General features: G+C 36.9%; 1 protein-coding gene across 1 annotated transcript in view; it reads left to right on the forward strand.

Moving 5' to 3' along the window:
• The window catches only part of pdgfc (platelet derived growth factor c), a 45,862-nt gene extending 35,863 nt beyond the window's left edge, over positions 1–9,999 (forward strand). The window contains exons 4-6 of the mRNA XM_063485382.1: positions 7,086–7,293; positions 7,434–7,654; positions 8,946–9,999. Of these exons, the coding sequence (XP_063341452.1) occupies positions 7,086–7,293; positions 7,434–7,654; positions 8,946–9,059 (543 nt within the window). The 3' untranslated portion in view covers positions 9,060–9,999. The remainder of the gene's footprint in view (positions 1–7,085; positions 7,294–7,433; positions 7,655–8,945) is intronic.
• Positions 10,000–26,460: the final 16,461 nt, after the last annotated feature.

Here is a 26,460-nt window from a genome sequence, read left to right on the forward strand (position 1 = left end):
GAATAGCATTGCTGATAGCAGCATGAACCAACAAATAATTTACTGTTACTCTGAACACATGCAGAGTGTCATGCAAACCTCAAAGCTGTATCACAAAAACAGTTAAACAGATAAGTTAGAAGATGAAAGCTATTCATTACATATATTATCTTCCAGTGTTAGAGTCAGTAAATCGAATTACTGTTTTTGTATCAGTAGACTGCAGCAGGGCCACAAGCAAGGTCAGGCTTTAACCAATAGTAATGGATGAACCCAATAAGATGCTATTATAAGGAAAGATTTAATGAAAAAATGTTTGCAGCAGAAGGAAGTATGAAGTAAATGTGTTTTGTATTACTTTCTTATTTGAACAAGAGAATGAGTACTGTGAGGTTTTTTTGTTTTTGTTTTTTTTTGCGGGGGGTTGTTGAACTATATCTCTTTATGAATAATCTGTGAATCTATATGCAAAGAATGAGATTTTTGTTACTAGAAGCTTTTCAGTTTTTGCTTCCAAGTTCTCATGCTGTAGTTTAAGAAGTACTGATGAATCACATGCAAGTAGGCTTTGGCTGCATGCAGTTAAACAGTACTGTATGTCTGGATTGCAGAAGTGAAATGCTGAACTATCACATGTCGTCAATTCAGTGCTTCATTGTCTTTTTACAATTGTATTTGTTATTTTTAGTCAGACAAAAAAGTTGACTGATACACAGGCTAGGACGCTTTGCAAAGATATCCATTAGCCTGATAGCCAAATGCTAAAAGCCACAAAATATTGGAAACTGAGTCATTAGATGCTGAGTGATGTAGTCCAAGAATAGAATGTCTAATGTCTGTTTGAGCCCATAATTATAAATTGTAGTATTACACACAGTCTATGCAGGCACACACAATATTTCAAACAGTGTCTGACAATAGAAACCATCAAGAAGTGAAACAGGGAAGGTATTTAACTTGCAGGAGAAACTGGCAAATAAAGCTTCCTTTGCCTGCATCTTTATTTGGAAGGGGTTACCACAACGGAGACACATATTTGATTTGGCATAGCTTTTTATGCCGGATGCCCTTCCTGACACAACACGTGCTGGGGATCCTCCACGTGTTAGGCAAATGTATTAAATACTACACTATGGAGTCAATCAGAGTATTATAATCAAACATTATATTGTTAAATAAACAAATTACACATATTTACAAAGTATATGCACCTAGAAAGAGGTAGGGCAAGTTCCAGAAAATACCAAAATATTATCATAAATTTAACCTTATAAAACATTTTTTTAAATAAAACTAATAAACAGTAAATTTTGATATTACAGCTGGCGTTGCAGGTGGACTGGTTCTCTACATGACTGATTGTCTTGTCTAAAAATCTTCAAAACAATGCAGCTGAAGTGTAGCTGTTATATCAAGCATCTAATCCCTCTGGCTTTTTTATTTCTCCATGAATTCTGTCGATATATTATAACCTTGGCTTTTAGACGAAAATAAATCATTGAGGTGTATCAATGTTAATGGGAATTATCATTAAAATAATGCTTTATTTGAATCTTTAAGAAGTTATCCTTGCCATCTGTAATAAACCCTTTAGAGCACATTGTATTTGCCATCTATCAAAAAGAGGGTTTTTTTGTACTGTAGTGTACTCTAGTTACTACAACAAAAACATAATCATGAGCAGAATCCTTGCCATGCAGGCTGAACATCTGAGCCAAAAAAGAGCAGTCATTATCATTATCACAGAAGCTTAACTTACTATGAAGCACAGTCACTGTATCCTGCTGGTTTCAATGGTCTTCCTTGATTACCCCTGGCTCTTTCCTCTTGTTCTCATTCCTCTTGTACTCCACATTAACAAGGATACAGCAGAAGTTCCCAAAGACCTGCTGTTTCACAGTGTAACCACTCAGAGAGATTTAGATTTATCTCTCCAAACAGTTTTACCTTTCAACAAGTGGAAGGCTAAAAGTAATGGTAGACCGACATCAGTGGAATTTAAACGCTTGGTGCTTTGATTCATCTGAATTCATCTATAATTCTTGTAAAAAAAAAATTGTATCATGTTCAGATGTTGACTTTTGCCTTTCTTTATCATCCATCACTTCCTCTCTGTTTTTACATAAAACTTGCTCAACATCTTTCATTAACACTTTCAAGTGTTAAGGAAGGTTTTCACCGATTTAAGCAAAGCACTCTCTGATTTATGGGTAGGTCACAGCAGAATGTCACAGTTTTGCAACGACAGTGTTAAAGTTGCTATTTTCAGACACATTTTTACATTGTGCCACCTAAACCGGATCTCCTTCGTCAGTCATGTTGAAGCCATACCTATTTTAGCATTAAATTTATTTACCTACTTGGTTTCTCTAATATTATTAACATGCATTTATGCATCTATACACAGAAGTTAAAAGTGAAGAATCTGCAGTTCATAGTTGAGATAACCATCCTAAATAAAGCATAAATAACAGTTAAAAGCAACACAACACCTAAATATATGTGACATTTCATAAAACATTTTAATTGGAAAAGAAAGAGTACTTCACGAAACAGCAGGTATTTGAGAAGTTTGAACTTAAACTTAATCCCTTAATAGCAGATTGACATTATTCTCTGGTGTTCAGTTCCTTTCCATAAACTGTTTGATGAAACAGAGACCAAGTTTTTCCTTCATGTTCCAACTCTAGAAGGTGCGGAAACCATGATGGGGAAAAGGAAGCTTTGGCCTCCGCACATTCGGTCTGCCTTCCCTTTGAACCTTCCTCTGACAGAGGAGGAGCACACAAGAACAGCAGCACTCTGTTTCCTCTGTGGTCAACCAGCAGCTACTGGAACCTCATGCCATGCAGGGGCCAGTACTTTAGTATATATTTAAACAAGCAATAATTCCTCCCCACCACTTCCATGGAATGAAAGGGGGAAAAAATAAGACCCAGCCTGTAATTCACAGGAAGAAATTTTAGAAAAAGCAAAAAGGCTGAGGCAAAGAGGTTGTTAAAACACAGAAGGAGAAGGAGGCTGTTGAATAGGGCATAAGCGGTGTTGAGTGGTGTGCACTGTGGGTTACAGGGACAAACAAAACATACATCATTGTGTCTGTGAGGTCTCAGTCCCCAATTAAACTGCACTGTTACTTTGAAAGGAAACATCACCCTACCAGCTTTGTTTATTTAAATGGATTGAAAAGAGTTTTACATGCTCAGGATCTATGCGCCTTATGCTTGTCTGAATAGCAGCAAACTACACTAATCATATAAAACTGTCTATTTGTAAACATGAAGACTTGCATAGAAGCTAATGGGGCAGGTAAAGAATGCAAGTCTTTCCTAAAGAGAATGAAAATGACTGGCAAAGTCATACAGGAGCTTTACCGTTGGCATGATGAAACTAAGGTCTGTTTTTACGGCAACCTCAATTGCAGTGTGTGGCATATAGTGAGAGCAAAAAACACTTTTTTCACGCACAACAAACCAAGTTGCTTACTCAAAGTCCTCTTGTGCAAGGAAGTGGTTTTCAAATCCATGTGAATGAGAAGATATTGTTTTTCAGAGCTATTTCAAAAAGCTATTTCAGAATTGTCATCTCAACATAGTTAGTTGAACCTGTCATTTTAGATACCAGAAATAAGAGCGTGTGGTTGTGCTTTATGAGAACAAAGAGACTCAGAAACAAGGAAATCACTGCTTGAGAACAAAGTTCTTCTTCAGGGTAAGGGGGTTCAGAGGCTTTGGTAGTGATAAGAAGCACTTTAAAATCTTCTGAATACACAGTTTCAGCCTTTCAAAAGCAAGTGATATTTTTTGAAACATGCACTCAGCTCACTGCCCAAGTGGCCTTGACTGCAAGTTGGGCAATACCATTTTAGGATGCTGTCTCTGTGTGCTTTAACTTATATAAGATTCGAAATTGCATGTACTTCAGTTTGGTTTGAGGACAGAAGACTCCACAATGTCTGTGCTTAATATGCAGAACTGTCTAGTGTGCCTTGGGCTGCTGGCTCAGCATTTATTATTTATTTATTTCATAAAAGATATAAATGGAAGATAATAAGAGTTGCTAAGGTAGCCAAAACAAAATCATAGATACCAGTCTGGAAGAAAATGTATTGTCCTGTTATTAAAAAACACTTAATAAAAGTTACAAATTGTGATTTTAGCCAAATGTTTAGTCGTTCTGTCGTGTCACCGCAAAGTGTCTTACAGTTTAATATTTATGTCTTGTGCTTTCTATTACTAAGTCAAGTCAATTCAGTTTTGTCTATATAGCCCTAATTCATAATAACAGGCCATCAAGGGCCTTTATATTGTAAAGTAAACACAGGGACAAAAGTAAAAAAAAGAGCAAATCCTAACAGTCAGACTGTCCCCTGTGAATAAGCGCTTGGTGACACTGAGAAGGAGGAACTTCCTCTTAACAGGAAGGCTCATAGAGGGGCAGCCATCTGCTGTGACCAGTTGATGGGGTGAGGGCAAAGACAAGAGTCTAGACAAGGACAAAACACAATCTATTAAAAACATTCAGTAGTGGCATAAAAATGCTTGGAGTATGAAAAGAGTTGAGTGGAGAAGAATGCACAGTACATCGTGGGAAGTCCCCCAGCAGCCTGTCTACATAACCAACAGATGATTCAGACTCAGCCCTAACTATAAACTTTATGAAAAGGAAGGTTTTGGAAAGAGGGAAAAAACGAGCTCAAAGCCTTTGCTGAATACTGCTTTACTCACTTTGTTTTAGCCATTTGTGTTTTAGATGTTCATTTATCACAAAATTACAACTAATGAAGACCTTGTGAAGCAACTGGTTATTTTTTTACACAGAAAGTTAAAACTCTTACATGATAAATCTTAATTATACTTTAGCTACAACTACTAAAAAGCCCTTGAGGAGCTTCATCTAATTTGGAACATGTGTGCATTGTTTCTATAGTTAATTAGTTTATTTGACCCTGAAAAAGCGTTACAGAATATATCATAACTGTTCATACATCTGTGTCTTACACCTGACACACAGACACTGCTCTGAATTCAGTTTTGGTGGTCCATGTAAGGACTTTGTTCCTGAATTCCCTTAAATTGGCTCCCTCATCTGCTACTTATAGCTTTATTCACACCATCTTGATGTGTCTCTGAAGGATTGCTTGGCTTCTCTATCTGACGCTGAGCTTGCAGAGTGTTGCTAATTGGGGGAGTGTTGCACCATTGACATTCACAAGCTGTTAATGGCTTCCAGTCCACACAGTTAGCCACTGCCAAGGCTCAACTAATAAGAATCACAGATTCTCTCTGTTGTCTGGAAATACAGCTGTATCACTCATACGTATGGTGCTATATGACCATTTCTTTTCCTATAAATAATTCTTTCACATTTGTGATTGTGTATCTCAGTTGGTGCCAGATAAACCAAAGATATGCTCAGTGGTTATAAAGGAAACCTCATTAGCATGAGTCATATCTGTGGCGTGAACACAGCTGTGCATCAGCTGTATTTTTCCAGCCTGTGGTGCAGCCATGTCAAACCACTGGCATCTCATTTTAAAGTCATTGCCAAGGGGCTTGGATTTTGAGCACACTTACGAAGCCAATAAATCTTATTAGTGTTGTTGGTGTTCTACCTTTTCATTCACTATGAAGATCTTTTTTCTTTTTAAAAAAAAAAAAAACTTTAATTACCTTTGTGTCTAGTCCAATTTACAGAAGTATGCATCTTAATCCTGCTGTCTTCGTATGCTTCAGCAGTCAGCTGACGCGCATTATAGTTACTCTACATACATGTATTCATATTATCAGCTAGGTAAAACATTTATTTTACAATGTTTATCTTTACAATGTTAGTACCAATGAGAAAAACTGCCACTCTTCATTCGGTCCTCTCATTTATTCCTTTAAAACACAGCTGCCTAAAGGCAACATTTTCAGTGTTTTCAAGCTTTTTTTATGTTGCTGTTGTTGTAAGTGTCACAATGTTTCCTTCTACCTGTCAGTCACGTAAGATTAGAGAGACCAGTGAGCTGACATGTTGGACAAATGCACCATCACAAGACTGAAAGGTCTAACAGATTAGCCCCTTCTCTCGTGGGAAGAGTAACACACCAGGTATCAATCTTCTCTGCGACTGCTCACTGTAGCTCACTAGAGAGTTGAGAGCTTGAAACAAATAATACTGTTGCCAACCAAATCTACGGAGATAAATGTTGGAATGCAAAGTGATCAAAGGAGGTGGCAAAGATGTGATCTCATTTGGCGGTTTAAAAACTGTCTCTCATTAATTCCGATTTGTTTTTTTGCATCTGCGAGGGGGACTAATATAAAAAAATGTGTATTATTTTTAAATAATTAAATTATAATTATACTATTGTATTACTCGTTGCATGGTCAATTTTTTAAATGTTGAATTTGTTATCATGTTTGTCATGTATGACAAATTCTCATTTTCATTTTTATTTACAGACTGAAATTTCAGTCTTCAGTATGTTTCTGTCAAATGTAAGCGAATGCCTTCCAATTTGGCCCAGTGTGGAAATCCCTGCACGTGTCTGTGATCCTCAGAGACTGTAGTCACTGTTAATCGAAATATTCGTTTTTAGACATGAAATTTAAGTTGAGCCCCAGCTACAGTACGATGTTATGATTTTCAGCTTAACTCAAGTCCAGTTCACCATATCGTTTAACGACCTGTAACTCAAATTAAACTTTATATTTTATCATGATGTAAAATGTACAATAGCAGAGTAAGGTCATTTTTAACATCCTGTCACCAGTGACAAAATTCCTCCTTCACTATAATTATCCTGTTTTAATATTTATAACCTAAAGTACACTTCCAACTTTTAAATGTCACACAAAGTGGCTGAGGTTTAAGTATCCTTGAGGCAGTTTATGTAATGAGGTAATTATTTGACCTTACTATGTATGGCAAATTTCATCTTATTGAGAGAGTTGTGTATTTATTATGAAAGTTTAAAGCTTGTTTAAAGACTTCTTTCATCAAAACTCGAAGCTATGCAAGTTGGACTCTTTACATTAAAAAAGCACTTTTTTTCAGTTAGTATGCAAATGACCCGTCTGTTCCATCTCTCTTCATTTGATTTGTTGGTTTTCCCACAGAGTGTACCAGAGCCCAACGCCCCTGCAGTTCTCCCTCCATCCCTGCAGGATATTGAGGAGCTGTCAGAGGCTGTGGCAGAGCTGAGCACTGTAGAGGAGGTCATGAAGTACCTGGAACCAGAACGATGGCAGATGGATATGGAAGAGTTGTACAAACCTACATGGCATGTGCTGGGGAAATCATTCATCCACAGTAAGAAGGCCCGAGGTAGGACATTGTTAACATGTTTGTTTTATAAATTAAATGTAAATTTAGTCCAAGACCCAGTACTGAAATGATTAATATTAAATTAATATTAAATATTGGTGAAATGTTGTGTTGAAATAATAATATCTGATGCATTTGAGGTGGAGCTGATCTCAATCTTCTGAGGGAAGAAGTTCAACTCTACAGCTGCACGCCACGTAATTTCTCGGTATCCCTGCGTGAAGAGCTGAAAAGGACAGATGTCATTTTCTGGCCCAGCTGCCTCCTGGTGAAGCGCTGTGGTGGAAACTGTTCCTGCTGCTCTCACCGCTGCTATGACTGTCAGTGTATTCCTGCCAGAGTCACAAAGAAATATCATGAGGTAAATATCAGTTTGATCATGGCATGGAAATCCATTTGATGTTTATTTTGTTAGTTTTTATCTGAACACATAATAATATGAAAAACACCTGCAATATGAGGTAGAAAAAAATAGTTTTAATTATGGAATATGTGAATATTACTACAGTTCTATTCAGATTTATATTGATTTTTTAAACCTGGTTTTGTGCTATTCTGTTTTCTAAAGTTATTTTGGAGACTCATCAGTAGCCAGACACTCTGAAGGTGTTCTTTCTACGACTGAAAGGAAAAGTTCTCATCTATGTTATTTGATGGTTGCTTGGCTTTAGCTCACATTTTCATTTCTTTCTAAACCAAGTCAATAATGTATAAAACTGGCCTTTACCCAGTTTAAACCTCCTGCCTAGCTCTTTTCTTTTATTGTATTTTGGTCCTCATCTTGGTACCATCCTTTGTTATTTGCCTTTTACTTATCCTTTTGATACAAATATGGATTCTACTTTTGCTCCTAATAGCGTGTGGAAGTAATATAGGTTGTTTGTACAAACAAAAGGCTTAGTGGTCTCTAAGACCAGCAAATGCTGGGGCACAAGCAAAAATTGGTTACACGGACTTTGAAAGCTTTGAAGGTTTTCACTTCTTCACAAAGCTTTACAAAAGTAATTTGTTTTCCCCTGATCTATGACATTTTAAAACTTATATTCAAACAACAGATTTAAAAGATTGACAGTTACTCCCAAATGATTATATGTGGTTTAGAAAAACCACCACATTGTTTATAGAGCTTGTAGCGAAACAGTACGAAGACAGTTAAAATCAGATTGCCATTTCTTATTTTATGAATTTTAACATTCTAAATTTTTTTAACCTTCCAAAGTTTGCTACTTGCATACCATGTTATTTACAAGGCTCAAAGTGTTTGCATTTCAATCAAAAATAGAAGATTTTTTGAAACCCAAACCTGATTTATGTACATTTTAACATGCATTTTTTCAAAACAAAACAAAACAAAATGAACATTGAACATAGAATTTTAACACATCTGGGGTTTTTTTTTACCATTGCATGCAACTTATCTTACACATGTCAAAGCAAAATATTATTGGTTAGACTGGTTTGATATTTACAATGTACTTCACAAAGATTTTTTTTTGGTGTACCAAAATCACACAAACATTTCCACCCATCATCTGTGGTTCCACCTTGCAAAGCAGCAGTTAAAGTTCTAAATAACCTATCCACTCAACATGCTTTAAAAACACTGTCTCTGGCATCTAGCTGTCAACTTAAGTATCCTCTTTTGTTAACAGGTTCTACTGTTGAAACATCGAAGTGGTGTACGAGGTCTCCAGAAGTCCATGACTGATGTGCCCTTGGAACACCATGAAGAGTGTGCCTGCGTGTGTAAAGATGATTCTGACTGACCTCAGACATGTGTAACAGCTGCCAACGGAAGCATACGGGATATTAGAAATGAACCTCTGCCGCTGTTCCTATCTCATCCACTACCACTGGAAGCTAACAAGATTCTCCTTTTATCCTGATGTCCTTTTACTAATTGGATGAAGCAGAACAGACTGGAATCTAATAAATCTTCCAAATGGATTTGACTGCTGTGGAATACCAATAGAGTGCTCTGAGTCCATTTTAGAAAGGCCAAAAAAAAAAAAATCACTGGAGCAGATCTGGACCATTACCTATGAGCTCTGAAGACTATTTTCTTCCATTCTTCTGAGATAAGAACACTGAGGCATTTGCGCCATTTCTTCCTGAGGTCTTTTTTAAAGTTCAGTCAGTGTGGGCTGATACTGTCATGAAAAATGGGAGCTTCTTTGTTCAAGTACTTTTTTATGTCTATAAGTGAGCTGGCTCCAGCTGCCTTGCCTTGCTCCCTTGGCTCCTCTATTATTACCATCAAGGCAAAGAAAGGCGGTTTTTAGGAGCTGTTTCCTTTTGCTCCCCTCTTGTTTTACCACAGAGTTTGTCTGTGGCAGTGTACAACCACAGTATAGTTGAAATGTAACACTAATGAGACTGCATTACGTGTAAATAATTTGTTTACATTTCTTTTCTTTATTAGTGTGCATTTTCTGCCAAAGTTTTTCAAAGATAAGAGCAAAGTTGCACATTGAGAATCAGTTAGAACTCCTTCTTTAAGTCTTCATTTGATCCATCTCAGCAATATTAAATCTGCTTGCTCAAGAAATGCCAGGCGTCAAACCATTTTTTTTTTTCAACATTTGAGATTGTTCACAATAAGTATTTATTTGTTTAAGGAAAGGGAATTTAGGTCCAAGATGACTTGTGTGCTACATATTTCACTGTTTACTAGCCTCCTCTCTGTTTGTAATTTTTACATTTTGATTTTCTTGTGAATGTTTTTTTTTTTTTTTTTCATTTTTCTGTATGCCAATATTATTTATCTCTACTTTTGCTACAACTGTTTGTGTATTTTATAGTATTGGAAAGCAAAAATAAATTCTTCCATTTCTAACAGAATATGTAGTACTTGGGATTGGAAACTTTGATCCAACCACTGATATGAATATAGTACCAAACTCCGAAAAACAAAGGCACACATACTTATGAAAATCATCATCCACCGATATTATTGTAACCATGAAAGTAAATGTTTAGTTTCTAAAATGTTTTCACAAAAAATAAAAAATGAACAATTCTGCCCCACTAAAGTGGGGATGGGTTAATTGGAAACTCTAAATTGCCCATAGGTGTGAATGTGAGTGCGAATGGTTGTCGGTATATATGTGTTAGCCCTGCAACAGACTGACGACCTGTCCAGTGTGTACCCTGACTCTGGCCCTAAGACATCTGGGGTAGCCTCCAGCGCCCCCTGCAACCCTGAAAAGGATAAGCGGAAGTGAATGGATGGATGAACAATTTTGCCACATAATGTAAACAGCGAGTCCCATTTATGAAATAGAAAAGCGTGGCGTATTATATCATTCAGTGAATTTTTCTCAGCACAAACTTTGGTTTAATTCTGATGCACATCAAGGTGAATAATAATGACAGGCAATCCACTAAATGTTTTGGTAACCCTAAATGAAGCATTATATTTATTCACATGCAAATTTCAGTTAACATTCCACTAAATTTAGGGCCAGATATACATGTTGTGCCAGTTCAAACTGGGTTTGAAGTACTCTTGGTATTTACAATGAGAGCACAGTGACAGTATTGCACGTAACAGGTGGGAACTCAGACATGTTTGCGATTGACCCAGGTGCATATGTGTTTCTGGGAGTTCTTTTCTCAAGTCAAAAAAGATAGAGAGAGGAAAATATTAAAACTAAGTGCTTATAACACGCAATTTACTGCTAACTGTGCCAGGAAAAAAAAGCATGTCTCATTTTTTGTGCCAGATATTGAATTGAATTGCCTGTGTTTAAAAAACATTACATGTAAAACTAACCACACCTATGTGGGGATCGTGTGCACATGCTATTTTGTCCTATTTAGTAAATCTGGCCTTTACCCATCGATGGATAAGTGTAAAGAATATCCCAAAGCCTATTTATAAAACCAGTTCCTGTTGAATTCTTATAATGGAATATAAACTGATGCATTTAAACCCTGAATTTATTAAATAATAATTTGAACCATATGGAAGTCTAGATTGCTAAATCAAACACTTTACCGTGGTTTACTATAATATCTTGTGACTATTGGCTCATGGCAATAGTCGTGCAAATATTGTACACAAATGAGTAAATAGTAGGTTGGAATTACACTATAGTAGAGAATGATTTAGAGAACATAATTTGCCAAATTTCCCACTAATCATGATTGTGTATGAGTATACTTTTTAATCCAATAACACAAAGTTGGCAGGATGAACGTATGTTTTCCTGAAGAAGTGTGTTTTTCACTCCACAAGCTCTTTATCAGACTACGAGCAGTATTGTTCATTCTCCCCTTGGCCATCAGGTCACCCAGGAGGAGGTTCTCATTTGTCCATCTCACACTGCTGTCCTGGCCAATTACTCTGATCTAATGTGCACCCTGGCAGGCATCTGCGGTGACGCCAGATGCTACTGCACAAACCCGCCAGCTCCCAGTGTGGCTTTTATAATATTAAACAGATTGTCTTTCTTTGTTGATGCAGTGCTTCTTTGCAAAGGAAACTTCATTGCACTGGCACGAGATCTGATATACTACGAGGAGTAGGTTTGTTGTGTTTATATGAGTGAGTGGATGTGTACAGTTTAAATCTAGCACTTCCACCCTTCACCCGCGTGCCTTTCTGCCTTTTGCCATGTTTTTATGAAATCAAAGCAGCCTGAGTCAGGCTAGACCTCATCATCATAGCACAATATTTTTTGGGCAATTAAACAATTGAAAAAAACAAACGCTTATTCTGTGTCCAATTTAGGACTTTTTAAATATTCTGTAGCTTAAAAAGTAAAAACCTTGGAAAGTATTGTGCTGTAACTGCAGACACACTGCAGTCCACAGAAAATTCAACATCAGTGATTCATGGCAATAAAGGTGATAATAGTATACGATTCTGCAGAAGCTTTTGGACTTACTCTGACCAAAGGTTGAAGCACAAGGACATTCTCTTTCTGCCTCCTCTGTAAATGAATGCTTTTTGCAACACAAGACATTCAGCTCAAATATTTCAAAGACATTTTTCAAAAATCCTGCTAACCTCTAATAAACTGCAGTTTTGACCTTGCCTATGCATGCCTCAATAGATGAAAAGATTAAACCTCATACACATTCCTCCAAATAAGCACAGGATCATAATAAACTATCCCTCAATTAATTGCTTCACAGATGTCCCTAATAATTGTGTGAAGAGTTTCTATAACCCATCAGGTTCTACTGTTCACATCATCAATCATGTTTTGGTTGGAGACATAAAACATATATATTCATCCATCCAATCATTTTCTTCCACGTATCGAATTCTGGGCCCCAGTACGGCTGGAGCCTATCCCAGCTGTCACAGGGCGAGAGGCAGAATACACCCTGTGCAAGATGTCATTCTATCATAGGACTAACACAAAGAGACAGACAAACATTCACACTTACATTCACAATTAAAGCAAATTTAGAATCAGCAACTAACCAAAGATGCGTGTCTTTGAATTGTGGGAGGAGTCTGGAGTCCTGGAAAAGACCCCATGCAGACATGGGGGTCTATGGTGGTAGGGAAATCTGGCCAGGATCCTTCTTGGACACCTCCTACAGTAGGTGAGGTGTTTCACGAGATTTCAGGACAGACCAAGGATAGAAAGAAGATTGTGTTTCTGGGGTGGTTAGTTATTTATTTCAGTTATTTTATATTGGGGTCCAAATTACCCTAATTAGTTTTGTCATATAAACACAATATAAATCATGTTTACTTGAAATTACTGAAAACTAAGGGATTAAGAGTTAAAGGATGGTCGATTAGCTATTAAGTAAAAGTGGATTGTTTTTTGGATAAAAACTACAAGTTGCATTAAAGAAAAGTATGCATTTTTGTAACTTGCCGAATTAATAATAATAATCTATTTTTTGTCCTTACATGACAGATATTATATAACTAATGATGCTGCAAGAAAAAAAAGTTTTTACTATTTTCCTTTTACAATAAACTGTTTTTGGGGTCCTCGGGGACGCTATGTTAAATATGGTGGTAGAACGAGGGTATAATAAAAGAACTCAAACAAACAGCGGCTGGTGTAATCATTAAAGTTATTCATGTAGAAAAAAGTGCATTACTTGGAAAACAACTGCAGCAATGTGTGCAGTGCAGCAACCAAGCAAAACTAAGTGTTCAGTAACTGAGCTCCAAGAATGAACTTAGTTCTATGACCTAAACCAAACTTCTCAGGCGTTGCAAGTGTGCCTGCCGCACGTCCCAGCTCCAGTCCAATCTGTAAAGAAGGCAGCCACACAAATAGGTAGACACAGAAGCTGGGTGGCTTTGCACAAAGAATGAAAATGCTGCAAATACAACTAGCATTGTATTTTTATAGTTTACTAATGAAACTAATTGACGTTGAAAAACTAGTTCATGCATTTATTACTTCTAGGCTGGACTGGCTCCCTTCATTGGCTGCCTGTTAAATCCAGAATTCAAAATCATGCTCCTCACTTACAAGGTCTTAAATAATCAGGCCCAATCTTATCTTAATGACCTTGTAGTACCATATCACCCTATCAGAGCACTTCGCTCTCGCACTGCAGGCTTACTTGTTGTTCCTAGAGTATTTAAAAGTAGAATGGGAGGCAGAGCCTTCAGTTTTCAGGCCCCTCTTCTGTGGAACCAGCTTCCAGTTTGGATTCAGGAGACAGACACTATCTCTACTTTTAAGATTAGGCTTAAAACTTTCCTTTTTGCTAAAGCATATAGTTAGGGCTGGATCAGGTCTTAGTTATGCTGCAATAGGCATAGCCTGCTGGGGGGACTCACATGATGCATTGAGTTTTTCCTTTTCAGTCACCTTTTTCACTCATTATGTGTTAATAGACCTCTCTGTATTGAATCATATCTGTTATTAATCTCTTTCTCTCTTCCACAGCATGTCTTTATCCTGTTTTCCTTCTCTCACCCCAACCGGTCGCAGCAGATGGCCGCCCCTCCCTGAGCCTGGTTCTGCCGGAGGTTTCTTCCTGTTAAAAGGCAGTTTTTCCTTCCCACTGTCACCAAAGTGCTTGCTCCTAGGGGGTCATTTGATTGTTGGGTTTTTCTCTGTATGTATTATTGTAGGGTCTACCTTACAATATAAAGTGCCTTGAGGCGACTGTTGTTGTGATTTGGCGCGTGTGTAAAGATGATTCTGATATATTATATATAAATAAATATTTATATAAATAAAAATGAATTAAACTGAATTGAATTGAATTGAATTGAATTAAATGCATTCTGGGCTTTACTGCATTGATGACAAGTTACTGAACTGATTTCTGATAGATGCAAGCACAGCAAAACGCCTTTAGGTTTAGGTTTCCGTGTTTTCTCATTTAATTTCTTTCTGCTCATTTTGAATAGTTGTTTTTTTTTAAACTGTCACCCCCTGCCTGTACCCAAAAGCTTGAAAACCCTCTGGCATTGTCTCAGATATCAACCACCAGCACTTTAGCCAGTGGCAACCACAGCAGTGGTCTGGCGCTGTCATTTTCCATCACTCCTGACTAAATTATACTGTCCAAAAGTTTGACTTCAACCCAACAAACAACAAAGGGCTGTTACAGCATTTTTTTGAATATAATTTTTTTTATCTACTCTTCTTGATTCCCGTAGTGGTTTGCAGGTCTTGTTATCATGTCCTCCAATGAACCTTTGGTTACATCTTCTCCGAGACCAAACACGAGCTCAGCAAGTACTTTTAGGAACAATTAAAATGGTATGTATACAATTTTCTTTTCAAAAACCTGACAGATGTCTTGTGAAAACAGTATCTGCTGTACATTCCAAATGTATTTTAAATATCGTGGCAGTGCTGTTGCACACAAAATATGAGTTGCCATTCTGCTGAACTACTTTATTTTTTTTTATCAAGTTCTCCTATTTTATTTCCAAAATAATTCACTACAGCTTTCAGAGCATTAACATTAATAAACATCCATCTCCTGTAACTGGCAGCTGACTCTAGATTTCAACATGCAGTCTGTGAATTGATCTTAGCTTGAGGTTGTTTATAACTGTGCTGGAGCACTGCCTGATAGAGGAAATTTGGCAGCCCGTTCAGATGATATCTCCAGCACCCCTAATTGGTTCACAGTACATGGATGGAAAGGCCAAATTGACGGGTGCATGTTACGTTTCTGATAATTATAGGGTGTTTCAGTGGCGGTTTTCAGAGAACAAGCTGTTGTTTCTGGGAATGTAAGGTCCTTGAATTTAGGTAGAATTAATCATGGGTCAAAACATCATTTACAAAGCAACCCAACAGAGGAGAGCTCTGTGTTGAACATACTGTAGGTTAAGTCATTTGACAGATGTCTCCCTTTTCAGCTTTCATCTCCTCATTACATCTAACATTTAACCACTCCACCTTACCACACCAAGATGAAAGGTTATTCCATTTACCCTGTACTCTATAATACACTATACATTAAACATCCTGCTGTAAATCAAATATATAGGCCTATGAAACCCTAGTCATCAAATGTAAATTGTATCCAAGTTGTCATAACTTCTACTACATGGTGTGCTTTTAAAATAACATAGCAAATGAATACTGAATAAGTGCTTTGCATCACCCTCAGCTAGTGATTCTGTGTGAACTACATAAAGGTTGTATGTGTCCTATAATATATGCAGGACGTGCTGGTGGTGATGCAGGTATATTGCTGGGCTAGGACTGATTAATTCTGACAAGAGAGCTCCCACTATTATTTATTAACCTTAAACACAGATGGCCATAAGGGAGCTGCATCCTTACTAGCAAGTCAAAGGTCACCGATTCTTAACAGGCAGTGATTTGCTAACCCTGGAAGTCCACCTTCTTGGTTTCTAATGATCATTCAAGCTTTGGAAAATCAGATTTGGAGTGTGGTGGAGGGGGGTAGGACTTTATTTTCCTATTTTAATATTCAGAAGTGCAAAGGTTAAAGTATTAAAGACGTGTCAAGAGAAATGAAAAGTCTTCGTTATTTTCTTTTAAAAAGGTTAAAAAAGCAGATACTTGGCATAAATCTTTGGTGGAGTGATACTCCACCCAACTGAGGTTTTTACTTTAAGGAAACCATGTTACACAGACCTTTTGTTTTGAGAAGTGTGTGAAAAGAAATATTACCAGTAGTTACAGCCACTGTGAAGTGGATGATGACAGTGGTGATTAAGTTATTGTATAAAGCTATAAAAAAAGATATGGTAGTATCGGTGTAACAGTTATCCAAATGCTATGCCTTCTGTTTGCTTCCCTTTAGTAAAGAAAACAAATGTGAAGCTTATGCTGTGTTACAGTGATATCTGTCTCCAGCTAAAATTCACTAGTATGTGAGTCAGGGTAGAGTAAAACACTGCAGCATTTTTAACTTTTAAATAGCACTAAGTTAAATATTAAGTCTGTTAGCAAGAATAAAAAACAAAAAAAAAACAAAACGACTTAACTGCTTGACACATGCAAGTAATGTGTTAATGAGATATGTCAGTTAGTGTGGTGATTTTCTTTTAAATAACTTGTTCACACATTTATATTTACATTAGGTGTAAAGTCAGAAAAAAGACCTATGCTTTTTCAGTGCGGTATCTCATTCAAGTGACAAAATGTAATTTTGAAAGCCCAAAGTGGTAAAGCTTGATGTTAAATTAGGCCAGGTCATGTGATGCATGCTGTCTCATTACTGGGACACATAAGTGCAACAGAATGAATGCTAATATTACACCAGTGAATTTGCCACCTATGGAAAAGGCTTATTGCAGGTTTTCATATAGCCGTAATTCTGACTATGAATCACAAAAATAAATAACATATCAGGTTCAAGATGGTAGGTGAGTGATGTGCTGTGGCTACATATCAAGGTGACAGATGTGTGCTCCATATGGCCCTAGAACGCAAAGGTCATATAATCCCCAAGGAGAGTTAGATTACCACTAGGAGTGCCGTGTGACTGCCAGGGGACCTAGATCTTCATACCCCTCTTAGACTGACAGATATCCATCCAGTCCCTCCCTGACACATTAAGAGAGCTAATGTGTCACAAAGACTGATTTTCTTTTAAAAAATCCAAAACATAAAGCCACTAGTTAAAGGTTATATATATTTTTTATATGTATGCTGTAAAAACAACAGCATGAATGTGACAAAAATTTTCATGATGGTGCATATTTTATTGGAGGTATATAATTGACTTTTACAATAACACATGCTCTTCTTTTTGCTGAAATTGGTTGATTTCATTTAGGACAGTTAGGTTTAATTTCAAAAAAGACACTTCAAAGAATAGACGCTTTGCTTTTGTATGACTTTATGTTTTGAGAGGCTTGAGTAAGGGGGGCAAACTAACCTACCACTAAATTGTTATCATCACCTTAATTCTAGATTAATCATAGAGCAGAAAACTGATCTTCACAATGTTACCTACGCTTTCACTTTAAATTCATATTCAGAAACTCGAGCAACAAAGCAGAAAATTTCACTGTTACCTGTTTTCATCTGTTACAAATTTGATTGTGTGGAGCAAATGTCACATATACCAGATGTATCCCAACCTTTAAAGTCATCAGAGCCTCCTGACTTAGCCTTTGGGGGCAGCATTTGAATATTGCTTCAAAGCTAAAACTTTGTCATGAAACCAAGCTAGACTAAAGGAAGACACATCACTTTTATTTATTTTTTTTTTTTTGGTTTATCAAATGTGATATATAAATAAAAGTGACTTGATATGTTAAATCAAGGATAACCATCTCTAATTCAGTTGCACAGTTGTAGTGTTAACACACAAAAAAAGGAAAATCAATTCTACCAAAAAATGCAATACTCAAAAACCTTGTTCTCTTTTAAATGGTGGTTTCATAGCAAGAAGGGGAAATGACTAAAGGGAAGTGTGTAAGCCAGGGGTAGAAAGTTTGTTTTACAGCTTTAAAGCGCTGCACATTAGATCATAGACTGAACACAGCAGGCACAAGAGTCTTTGACCATCAGTGAATTATTTTCTTTTCTACAAGCCCGGACTTGCCCCAGCGCTTCACTTTGAGTCACACGCACAAATGGGCCGAGTCAAATGGTTTATGCATCCTGTTTTCTTTTTTCAACACTGTTTGAAAGGAGGGGTCACAGACCACATGTGAGGCACAACACAGGTCCCAGTCAGCAGTCCACTAAATGTCCCATTCATGTCGAGGCACTGCTGAGCCAGGGCTTAAAATCTACTTGACTGATGTGGTCACTGGGTAAAAAAAACTGTAACGCATGGGGTCGGTTTACACTGAAGCAACGCAAGTGCACAAATTTAGGAAACCGGCCAAGTCTGATCACATGGGGCATTTTCTTTTCCAATCATTCAGTTTCTGGATATTGTTCTTAATTATCCAAGGCACTGAACACCACCAAATATCAGTGCATTCAGCACAACTTCAAGCTCAACTTAAAAAGTCTGATTCAGTTGATGAGGAGCACACTGAAGCAGAGCTCCAAGGAAGTTAACATTTCTAACTTTCCCCCCTGTTATCAATGTAGACATGTATTCCAAATTAAGTCCTGAGTTTTAAACTAAAATAAATGCATCATATGACCTTATAAACAAAGTCCAGACAGTGTCCTTTTAAGGAAGAAGAACAATGTTTGAACATACCACAATTTCTGAGCCATAATGGTGGGAACCATGTACTTTGAAGAGAGACCAAAGACAACATCAGATATCATGTATCTGCCTGTGCTGCCACAGACACTGAATCTTAGTGTATTTTGATTTTATTTTAGTTTAGTTGACATTATTTTATCTCAGTACTTCTACTGCATTTTTCTTGCTTGGTCACATTTTCCCTTTTCAGTTTATGCTCTCTGGTAGCACTTTTCTCCACCAGTGCCCAGTTTGGTCCCTAGGGGACCATTTGACTGTGATCACCAGCTGTGTACCTCTTAGAAGTTGTTGGGGGAGAAACTGCAGGTGTTGGTACATACGTTCTGTTGAGATGATCTCACATTTGTGAGTGTCTGGGTTTACCTCCCATTTTTCATACGTTTTTTTTTTTCCCTGATAGATTAAACTGTAAAAATCTTTGAATAATATATATTATATAAATGTTAACAGGGTGTCCAAAAAATATTTTTGTGCTGTCAATGAAGTTCATTGCGAGACCAATGTAAAGCACGAAGACCTTCCTTAACTTGCACCCCCTCATTAGAAAAGGTGTTCTGATCTCTAGTAGTTAAATTAAAGAAATAAATTAAGAAATAAGGTCCTATTTTGTGAATTACAGTGGGGGTTTTTTAGACATAAAGGCTATGATGTCAATCAACCACAAAAAAAAAGAAAATCCTTCTTATATGTTTAATTCTACTGTATCAGTAAGTCACCCCAAGCCATCAATTCTGTTTTAAGACCAAAATTCTTGGATTTATGTGACCTTACTTAAAAATGAGCTGATGTATCAAGATGGTACATAGTAAACAATTACTTTAAATTTCTCAATCATCATTTAGAACTTTGTTTTATTAGCTGTGTGCTCCAAATTAATGCAAAAACAGACTGCATCGAACAGGACAGACCATACTGAGCTGTCAAGACCTATTTGGTCTAAAAATGAAGACTTTGGGAAGGCAAATCCCTGAACGGGGACACTGCTTTTGTCTAAGTGCTCATTTTTTTCCATCAGATATACACTTGAGAGCATGTTCTACTTAAAATCTGCAAACACACCCCGATCCAGCAGAAAATATCTTTGGGGCCAACTTGCTTTTAACCTCCTAATTAAATATTAATTTAGAGTCTTTTCTTGTCATCTCATATTTCTCTGGAAACTGTTTTTTTAGGGTCCTACAATATAAATTGAATGAAAGTGAAATTTACACACATTTACAGCAATTCATGCTGCAATTACTGTAAGACTTGCATCATGGTTTTGTCAGTAATGCAGTAGATGAGCATTTCAGCAAATTAAAGCAACCCTTTGTTGCGGGTTGATTTCTCATTGTCCAGTGAAAGCATTTGTCACAATGATTTACAAGATTTGCATTCAAGATGTGATGTAATACAATAACCTTTGATCACATAACAAAAAAACAATCTAAAACTTTGCCTTCGGTTTTCAGCTCCTGCTTTCTCTGAGACTGTATGGCATTTAGTGTGTAGCATGGCTTTTCATATAACACTAACTGCTAAAGTTTTTCTAAAGAAAATGTCTTTGAAGTTGCCCTCTGATAAGATCAAACACTAATATAAATCTGTTACAGAATTATTAAATACAGAAAGTACACAACAAGCAAAAAAATAAAAAAAAAATCCACTTGCTTTGCTCTCTGAGAAGGCATCAAAGCCTTCTCAATCCCCCAGGTATTGGCTTGAATAGGTTAAAGCAGCACGACAGGACTTGTAGATCAGCGATGGGCCATTGCTCTTTGATAAATACTACGTACTGCCAACAAGTAAGCACTTTGCAATTGAGCTTTTTTAGTGATAGCAGTACAATTTTGAAATTACTAACTAATTTAAAGAGCTTTTGTTAACAGAGATCACAAAAACAAAATGACAACCCAATGAAAGAAAAATAAAGCCACTTTTTTTTTCTTTTAATTTATTGAAAAAAACAGCATTTTTCATGCACTGAGACATCAGACACAGGTAAATTCATCAAGAAGTCAACAAGGTCATCAAGCTCTGGTTTTGGTGGCATGGAAAATAAAAGACTTTTCTTGCATCATACCCTTTATGGCCTTTTTAAAGTGAGTTAACTGTGAAATAGATTCTTAGAGAGATAAGTGGTTTGGCACTAGCTCACTGCAATTCTTTAAGCTGTGTTTAGGCCTGCAGTAATTTATACTGGCTTCTCAAAGAACAAGTACTGACTTAACTGTACATTTAACTATGTTTTTTGCCCAGCTTGCACACTGTACATTCACAGCAGTACATGAAGTTGACAGGGCGTAGAGACTGTTTTCATCTGAAAGCACACTGTGCCAAGTAACTGCGCCTTAAATGAGGCTGTTTTTATTGGCTCCTTAGCGCTTGGCTCATGGTGAGTATAGCTTGAGCAGGCACAGCCTGTAGTGTTAATAGCTTGTAAGGTCCTGACTATGCTTTCAACTTCAGCGGTGAGTGAGGCAGTTTGTAATTATTTTACCCACAAACAATTATGCATATTTCATCTAACTGATAAAAGTTTCACCTCCACATGTGTTTGCTTTCTTTACAACATGCCATTATGCATGACGTACTAGTAGCTCATACCTATGAACTCCAGTATTAGAGCTCCTTGATATTACTGTGGAAAATGTAATGGGCATTTTCCCATTACATTACCTAATTTACAACTTAGTGCATGTTAGTCTGGATTTATTAAGGAAATAACTCCACGGTAGGGAAAGTCAGGCCCTGTTGTTTTACGAGTAAAAGAAGCAAACAGTGCATTTAACCATTCAGCCCCAAAGGAGAGCCCCCGAAAACATTTCTGACACCTTCTCATCTTTTAAAGTATATTTGATGATTATTAAGATTAAATTTTGACAAGGTCTTAGAAATACAATATAGTCTTTTCCTAAATTGTAGTTTTAGTCTTTTATGAAATGCACTGTGTTGTCATGAAATGTAAACTTCAAAATGACAAAATAACTATGTTGAAATAAAATTGAATGCTGCTGTATGAAGCAAGAAAAAGTTGAAATACAGAATTATTATTATTTTATTTGTTCGTTTATTTATTTATTGGGACTACCTATGTTTTTCTAAAGAAGGCATATTATATAACAGAAAGCAAAATGTGCTGTATGGACAAGAAAGCAAGAAGCAAAACTCAGCATGCGAATAAAAATATACAGGAAATGATGAGGGAAAACATATTAGTGCATCTCAAAAAATTTGAATATGTTAAAAGGTCAGCTAGGTCTTATTCCTTTCATATTTTAAATCAAACTTACCAAAAATTTATGGAACCTTAGCCTTACAAAACAGCAACAGTGCATGAAAATAAAGCTAAGCAGTGAGGGAAGCAGGACACAAACCGCAGTCTCCAGGTTCAGTTTTCTGATTTACACCACCACTAACCTGCCTTCTTAAACATTCTCAAGTAAACATTTGTTAAACTATACACCCAAATAATGTTTCAGGGGTTTTTGTTTTTGTTTCTAACAGAAAGTGAGAAGCATAAATAATTTTTAAGGGTGTCCAAAAATATGCAGTAGGGTCATTGTGTGTCCTCTGTCAGAAGAAGAGTATTTCTGGTAATGATTTCCCCACAAAAACAAATCAATCAATTTTAAAGAGTGTCTGTTCAATCTAGTGGAGAGTCAGTCAAACTGCATGTAGGAACATCAGCAGAGGGCAATGCCAGACAGGCCACAGTTAATTGCCAGGGGACTGAGCGTTACTTGGGTCAAAAGTGCACCAGGGAGATCTATGTGGAGCTAAGTATGATACTCTTAAATATAAATGTTTACTTTATTTGTGGTTACCAGTTGGAGCTACTCCCAGATTTATCCACAAATGTGACTGTAAAATGATTAAAAACCTTGCTTACTGCATGAGTCTAAGGTGAAAGTCGCTCTGATTATCAGCTACTAGGATCAAAGAGATGCTGCAGTTTCCCCTAAATATATCTACTGCTGGGTTGTTTGGTTTATTACTTAAACATTTCAAAAGAGAATCCCGTATGTGGTGAAAAGAAAGATTGATGATAGAGGAGAGTTGATATAAAAATGAACTCTGTGGGAGGAAGTACGCATGCATTGGTGGTCTGCCACTGCTGGCACCAAATGTGAGTGTTTCCACTGGAGATGCCAAATGGCTCCAGGTTGTGCCAAGAGAGAGATGGATCAAGGCGACGGGCCGAGCCGTGGTATTCCCATGTCTCTGATCACAGAAGGTAGACTCTACAGGAAAACCTGGGAAAATCCGGAGATGGGAAAAGGTTCTGATTTGCTCTCTGAGTAGAGCTCTGACTCGCCCGTGCTGCAAACCTCTGTGGTGAGTTTTCATTTAGATCAAAGGGCCCAACCCCATTTCCAAGCATGCAAACACAGAGAAACATCTGCAGCAGAATCCATGATATTTCCCGTGAGGATTTTCAGAGAGGGCTTACTAAAACAAACTCCTCCATGCTGTTGACCACACCCCTGACCACTGGAGCTCTGACCACTCCATGTCTACATCTGTGCTGGTATGAAAGGAAAATGACTAAGAATGGTCTTGTTAATTGTGAGAAAATTAATACAGTACTTTGATTGTTTGTTTGTTTGTTTGCGCTCTGTAGTTTGTTTGTTTTTTGTTGATTTAATTCAAATTTGAAATGTAGTTTATTTTATATTTACTGAAATGGCGTGATGAGAAAAGCCATTTCTTCCATTGAACTTTAAAAACATTAGATTCTCATGATCAAGTGAGTTTTTCCACAAAGTTTAGGGATGATCTATACTATGAGGGTATGTGACAAAATGTGAAACAGACTTGAAAAACGCTAAAGCTATATACAAAACATCTGTAATGGTCTCATCTTTGGGGCACATTTCATTCTATGCTGAAGGAAAATGAAAACTTAATTTGTAGCAAGATTACACCACTTCAGCAATGTGTTCTAGGACCCAACCTATGTTGTGTTTATTCACCAGATGATGATAGCTTATTTGGCTAACTACCAATACATTACAGAATGTGGGAAGAATGTGGACTGAGGGTGCAGGGTGGTAGAAGGGCACTTGGGCCCCCTAATTTCAACATTCTTTACTCATTACTCATTGATCAGAGCAGATCTATGAAATGTAACTTTCATTTTATTAAAAGTGAGACTATGAACGAGACAATGTACTCAAAGAGAGTACTGAACATGAATCTGTGGGAGAATTCATTATCACCAAAGACTATCACACAAAGAGCCAGTTAACAGTAGGGCCGGCAGGGGAACATTGGAGCCAGATCTTGTTCCACTGATATAAGACATTTGAAGTTCAGAGCATTTGAAGCTACTAGCATCTTGAATCTACTAATTTTGTATTAAATATTTAGCAAAGTGATTTTTTAAGCATTTGGCCCCACCCCAAAATTTTCCATATTTTTCAAGTAACCTATATTTGACAGCAGCATAATAAAACTGGAAATTCAGTTTCTGGTGTGCCACCCCAATATTTATAGTGGCCCTATATGGCCACCTTACTGAAAATAATCTGGAGGCACTCCTGTCTGGATTATACCACAAATACCTGTATCCCTGTCATGGTCCTGGATTACTTGACCTGGTGTTTTTGAGTTGTGGACATTTTAGTTCCCTTTTTTTATTTATTGTCTGCTAATTTTTGCTTACTGAAATAAAGGTTCATTCTTTGTTCATTAACTAATTCTCAATAGTCTGCATTTGGGTAATTAATCCTTTATGACAAACCTATGGGAAAAAAGAATAATAATAAAACTTAAATTCACACTTTCAGATTGTTTTTAGCTCATTTGACTGATTTTTATGTTCTGGTGTCTGTCTATTCCGATAGGAGCTTGTTCCTGTAGTACAAATGCAATAACTTGCCATGGTAGCTGTCAAGCAAAAACATCTTCAAGAAACACATTTGCTCATCTACACACTTGTGAGGTTTTGTGTCTTGCATGTATACAACACTACAGCCATGACAAAATCTGTCCACAAACATATAAAAAATGATTTAGTTTTCTTTTTTCTTTTTCTTCTTTTTTCTATTTATTTATTTATATTCCTATTTTTTGCTTTGTATAACCCACCATCTCACTTGAACTCACCAATTCACTTTCAAAGGAAGAATCTCACACCTGTAATTTTCATAGAAAATGAGCACTCCACATACTCAGTACAACCCCTGAGACATTATGCTCTGGTGTAAATATCATATAGCACTGTGCCTTGCTTAAGTGCATTTATGATCAATAAAGGGACTTTTCTTTTGTCATTGATCAGGCATATCTGCAAACGAATGGCAAAACAACCTCCTTGTCTGTTCAAAGCACCACTCCAGCTTGGTTGGGGATTGCGTTGCTATGGTAATAAGCATCCTGGCTAGTACACAAGGGAGACGACCCCTAAAAGAACAGTTACCCTATGCAGCACATAAATGAGAGGGAAAAGCTGTCTGAGGGAGCTTGGTTAAAAAGGCATCATGCTGCTTTCATACATGGTAGGATTAACTTGTGAGTGGTAGATGGCATTAATAAATTTCATATCTCACATTCACACGCACACAGACACATGCAAATGAAGGAGAGCTGCAAGTTTCCCTGGCTTCTTCTTTAAATGTTTCACAGAGTCTTGTCATGTTGAGGCAGTATCATGAAGTACTTTGAATAAATAAAGACTCAGATTTTATTTTTCATAAACCTTGCCTTTCAGTGCCCCTACCGACAATATAAATGTCTTGTATGTATGAGGACAACAAAAACCAAACATACTGATAATGGAGAAAGCATTACTTGAAGAAAATATAGTGTGGTAACTAAAATACATTGTTTGAACATCTATGAATAGTCAAAACTATGTTGTATGAAAAACTTGAGATTTTTATACAAATGCCAACAGGGAGAGATTGGATGACAGTGACTACATCAGGGTCTACACCTTAATAACCATGTGACTATTTTTTGGAGTTCTGTGCTCAAAATGTTAAAAGTGATTGCAATGTAAAAAATGCATTATTTTATTATTAAGCAATCCCTTCAAGATTTAAGCCACATTCTGAGCAAGTGCAGGTGTTATCACGTTGCTTAAACGGAACTGAAGGTGATTATAATCCTTTCTGAACTCTGGTTGAAAAAGCTTAAAGCTAAGTGTCACACACAGTGATATTTTATGCAAAAAGGGAAATTAATGAATGCTTTGATATATAAATTGTGCATGAAATGGGAAAACATTACATTTGTGTACAGGAGTACATGACATTATTCAGATGTGATATAACAAATCAGTCTCAGAGAGAGGAGACACAATGCGCATGCATAATATAGCTAAACAGCACCAATAGCACATGAATGAGTATTTAAGGAAGGAAGAAAGTTAGATGCCAAATGTAGTGTAAAACGAGCATAAAGGGGTTACTGTTGCCAAGTATTGCGCCAATTAGTGTTCGCCATTTTTTTTACAGTTTGATTGTAACTCATAAGATATGAATCTTGCATGCTCCATGTTTCCATGTAAGCTCCATGGGATCACGTAGAATGACAATGTATACATCTTCAGGGACATTTGAATGCCAGTTTGGC

The sequence above is a fragment of the Pelmatolapia mariae genome, linkage group LG2, assembly GCF_036321145.2.
Source record: "Pelmatolapia mariae isolate MD_Pm_ZW linkage group LG2, Pm_UMD_F_2, whole genome shotgun sequence".
Taxonomy (NCBI): Eukaryota; Metazoa; Chordata; class Actinopteri; order Cichliformes; family Cichlidae; genus Pelmatolapia; species Pelmatolapia mariae.